General features: G+C 39.6%; 1 protein-coding gene across 1 annotated transcript; it reads left to right on the forward strand.

The window, feature by feature from the left end:
* The first annotated feature begins 662 nt into the window (after nucleotides 1–662).
* LOC126586731 (sugar carrier protein C-like) lies at nucleotides 663–3,616 on the forward strand. The gene is made up of 4 exons (XM_050251668.1): nucleotides 663–926; nucleotides 1,021–1,343; nucleotides 2,202–2,831; nucleotides 3,028–3,616. Exons 1-4 carry the CDS (start codon nucleotides 794–796, stop codon nucleotides 3,499–3,501), a joined length of 1,560 nt encoding a protein of 519 aa, XP_050107625.1. The 5' UTR covers nucleotides 663–793; the 3' UTR covers nucleotides 3,502–3,616.
* The last annotated feature ends 477 nt before the right edge of the window (nucleotides 3,617–4,093 follow it).

Consider the following 4,093-nt stretch of genomic DNA (forward strand, 5'->3'; position numbering starts at 1 on the left):
TGGATGCCCTTGCCTGTGCTTAGGGAAAACTTGGGCAAATTATTAAACTTGATTGGATTTGTGAGCCCCTAAATCTTTTTATCTGTTTCAATATACCCTTATCAGTAAAACTTTCACAATTTATGTTAGTTTTCCCTCTTGGATAGACGAAAACAAACGTTAAATTTGACAAAAACAGTTAGACATATTTGGTCTAGAGCAATTGATAGGTTTCAAAAGTTTACAAGCACCACGAAGTGATCTAGTGGTTGTGGACGAATTTCAGACTCTTATTTCACATGGCACATCCTCACTTGGATTCCTGGTTTTGATGAATCATACGATGGTAGTCAAGGAATGCTGAAATGGCTCAATGAGTCTTCTTGACCCCCGAAAGATTAAAATGCCGAGACAAAGTCACTAGCTTATTTTTTTTAAGAAACAAATCCGTTTCAATATGAACCTTACATTTATGGCAGCATGCTTAACTTGTTTACATGTTACTCCAAATACTATCCAATCTTATCTACAAAAAATAAAGTAGCGTGTATGAAAATTATATTTGATTGCCAATTGAAAAAATAAAGATACTATTTTTGTTTTTTATTTTTTGACAGCTCAGTACTTCTCTGTAAATTAAGATATTGAATAGCACTTTTCTCTATATATACACCTGCTCCTGCTTGCCCAAAAGTTCTCATCTTGTTCCTCTTTGGCCTATGTCCTCACTCTCACTCTCTCTCTAAAACCCTTTTGCCTACTCTCTCTCTCTGATCAAACCTCTTAGCATTTGAACCTCCCAGAAACCCCAACAATGCCTGCTGTTGGTATCGCCACCGGCGGGAACGGCAAGGCCTATGCCGGAAATCTCACTCCTTACGTTCTTGTCACATGTATCGTTGCAGCCATGGGTGGTCTGATTTTTGGCTACGATATCGGAATTTCTGGTGCTTAAAACTTCCCGATCACAATTTTAGTTACAGTTTCCGAAAGTTTCTTCTTTTTTTAAATGATGTTTATGTAATTTTCATTTATGATCAGGTGGTGTAACGTCCATGGATTCGTTCCTGAAGAAGTTCTTTCTGTCTGTGTACCACAAGAAGGAGAAAGACAAGACGAACAACCAGTACTGTCAGTATGATAGTCAAACGTTGACCATGTTCACATCGTCGCTGTACTTGGCTGCCCTCATATCCTCGATCGTGGCCGCCACCGTGACGAGAAAATTCGGCCGGAAACTGTCCATGTTGTTCGGCGGTCTGCTGTTTTGCTCCGGTGCCATCATCAATGCCGCTGCCAAAGCTGTCTGGATGTTGATCCTCGGCCGTATGTTGCTCGGTTTCGGCATCGGATTCTCCAATCAGGTAGACTACTGCTTCATAGTTTTGATTCTGGGTGGGCGGAAATCATTTTCCCTTTTTAATAATCGAGTCGAGAGATTTTGATATTTTACATGGTGTTTGATTTTTGTTCATTGCATGTTGTCCGTTAAGAACAAGGAACGTGCTGTCTGAAAACAAACAAAAACAAATGCCTAATGAGATTCTATTCTTCTTTTTGTTTCCAACAGTGATTTCCGCACTTTATTTATTTATTTAAAAGATGTAAACAAGAATACGGAAATCACTGTGTTTTGCTTATGATTAGAATTAGATCTTATTTTCCTTCAGATCTGAATTGAAATTACTTGGAATATGAAAAAATTGGGTTTCTAATATATAACTGTTTCTGAATCAAAATTGGTCTCTAATACACTGTTTGGTTGCTGAGAAAGTGTAGCGGAGAAAGTTTGCTCTTTGTTTTTCCGTTTTCTTAGCAATCAAACAAGGGGTGCGTCATGTGCGAAGAATTTGAATAGAAAATTAAAAAAATTGCAATCAGATAGCGGTTTTTGACTAAATTTAATACAAATTGTCATTTTCTCGGCTTCCTAATATAAAAAGAATTCATAAAGATATTTACTTCCAAAGTTCCAAGCAACATGACACCTTGTCAAACCCATGTGTGGCCCTAGACCATGACCGTTTTGTTCACTTTAATCAAAATGATTGCAAAATTGATTACCACTATTCAAATGCAAATCTTGCAGAGACGTATGTTAGGTCAGTTGGCCGGATTAATCAGTTTTTCTTTTATGTATTCAAGTTCGAATCACTCTTCATGTAAATTAGACTAATTAGTTTTTATGTTTCTTTTGTTTACCCTTTCTTTTGTGATTACAGTCAGTGCCACTCTACCTCTCTGAGATGGCACCCTACAAATTCAGGGGAGCTCTCAACATTGGCTTCCAGCTATCAATCACAATTGGTATCCTTGTGGCCAATGTGCTGAACTACTTCTTTGCCAAGATCAAGGGTGGCTGGGGATGGAGATTGAGCTTGGGCGGCGCGATGGTGCCTGCCCTTATCATCACAATCGGCTCACTTGTCCTGCCAGACACTCCCAACTCCATGATTGAGCGCGGCCAGCACGACGAAGCCAAGGCCAAGCTTCAGCGCATTCGTGGCGTTGATGATGTTAGCGAGGAGTTCAGTGACCTAGTTGCCGCCAGTGATGCCGCGAACCAAATTGAGGACCCGTGGAGAAACTTGTTGAGGAGGAAGTACAGACCTCACCTATGCATGGCAATCCTCATTCCCTTCTTTCAGCAGCTCACTGGCATTAATGTGATCATGTTCTACGCACCGGTTTTGTTCAACACGATCGGGTTTGGATCTGATGCCTCGCTCATGTCAGCTGTGATCACCGGCAGTGTTAATGTTCTTGCAACTATGGTCTCAATCTACGGTGTTGACAAGTGGGGAAGAAGGTTCCTTTTCCTTGAGGGTGGAGCTCAAATGTTAATTTGCCAGGTAAAGAACCAACTGACAATATATGTCATCGACTAATATATATCGATATCATTGTTGTCAACAAAATATATTGACATGTTACTGCTACGTTTTTTATAAAATTGATACAATATAAGTCCCTTATGGACGTCCTGCACAGAGAATTTTTTGATGATTTAGTCAATTGAGTTTCATTGTGTGTTTGTTTTAATTTCAGGCAGTTGTGGCAACATGCATTGGTGCAAAGTTTGGAGTAAATGGGACCCCTGGAGAATTGCCAAAGTGGTATGCAATTGTGGTGGTGTTGTTCATCTGCACATATGTTGCAGGATTCGCATGGTCATGGGGTCCCCTCGGATGGCTAGTCCCGAGTGAAATCTTCCCGTTGGAAATCCGATCAGCCGCGCAGAGCGTCAACGTTTCAGTCAACATGATCTTCACCTTCATCGTGGCTCAAATCTTCCTGACAATGCTCTGCCACTTGAAGTTTGGGCTCTTCATTTTCTTTGCGTTCTTTGTGTTTGTGATGTCAATCTTCGTTTACTACTTCTTGCCTGAGACGAAGGGGATTCCGATCGAAGAAATGGGCCAAGTGTGGAGGTCACATTGGTACTGGAAGAGATTCGTGAGTGCTGAAGAGGGAGGAGGTTATGAGATGCAGAAGGCAGCTCAAACTGTCAAAAATGTGTAATTCGGGTGATGGGCAAATATATGCCTCATTTACTTTTATTTTTATTTTTGTAGCAGTGAATATTATTGTTCCCATCGGCAAGGGTGATATAAAATTATTGTGCATTTATGTCCAATTTAGTTTTGCTATAAGGTTTTTTTACTGATATTTTACTCTAATTTAGAGTACGAAAAATAATATTCGAATTTAAATATAGAAAACAAACACATTGCTATAACTAACGTAGTCCGCTTGTGTTTGCATCTTATTGGGTGGTGATTTCTGCACTATAAGCCAACGGCCAATGCCAAGTTGAAGGATTCGGATATTCGGACCATTCATTTTAAATCTCGAGTTATCATTAGTTTATTCCACTAGCTCACCTACACAAACCAATCGTCTGAATCTCTCTTTCTTTTTCTTCAATGATCTGGATCTTTGGGTCCTTAAAATCTAGACGCATAGATCCAAAGAGGATGTAGACTAAAAGAAAACAGCAATTCATACTTGAATAAATAATAACAAAAGGAGGCAAAAATAATGACTTGCAAAAGGCAACCACATAATTAAAAAGGAGAAAAGGAATTCAATTTGGGAGGGAAGGAGTATCCAT

The sequence above is a fragment of the Malus sylvestris genome, chromosome 10 (assembly GCF_916048215.2).
Source record: "Malus sylvestris chromosome 10, drMalSylv7.2, whole genome shotgun sequence".
Taxonomy (NCBI): domain Eukaryota; kingdom Viridiplantae; phylum Streptophyta; class Magnoliopsida; order Rosales; family Rosaceae; genus Malus; species Malus sylvestris.

What these genes read in the sequence shown, in the direction of transcription:
- LOC126586731 (XM_050251668.1), top strand. Translation starts at nt 794, where the DNA reads ATGCCTGCTGTTGGTATCGCCACCGGCGGGAACGGCAAGGCCTATGCC. An exon ending in GCATCGGATTCTCCAATCAG is followed by an intron (nt 1,344 to 2,201) that starts GTAGACTACTGC and finishes TTGTGATTACAG; the next exon opens with TCAGTGCCACTCTACCTCTC. An exon ending in CTCAAATGTTAATTTGCCAG is followed by an intron (nt 2,832 to 3,027) that starts GTAAAGAACCAA and finishes TTTTAATTTCAG; the next exon opens with GCAGTTGTGGCAACATGCAT.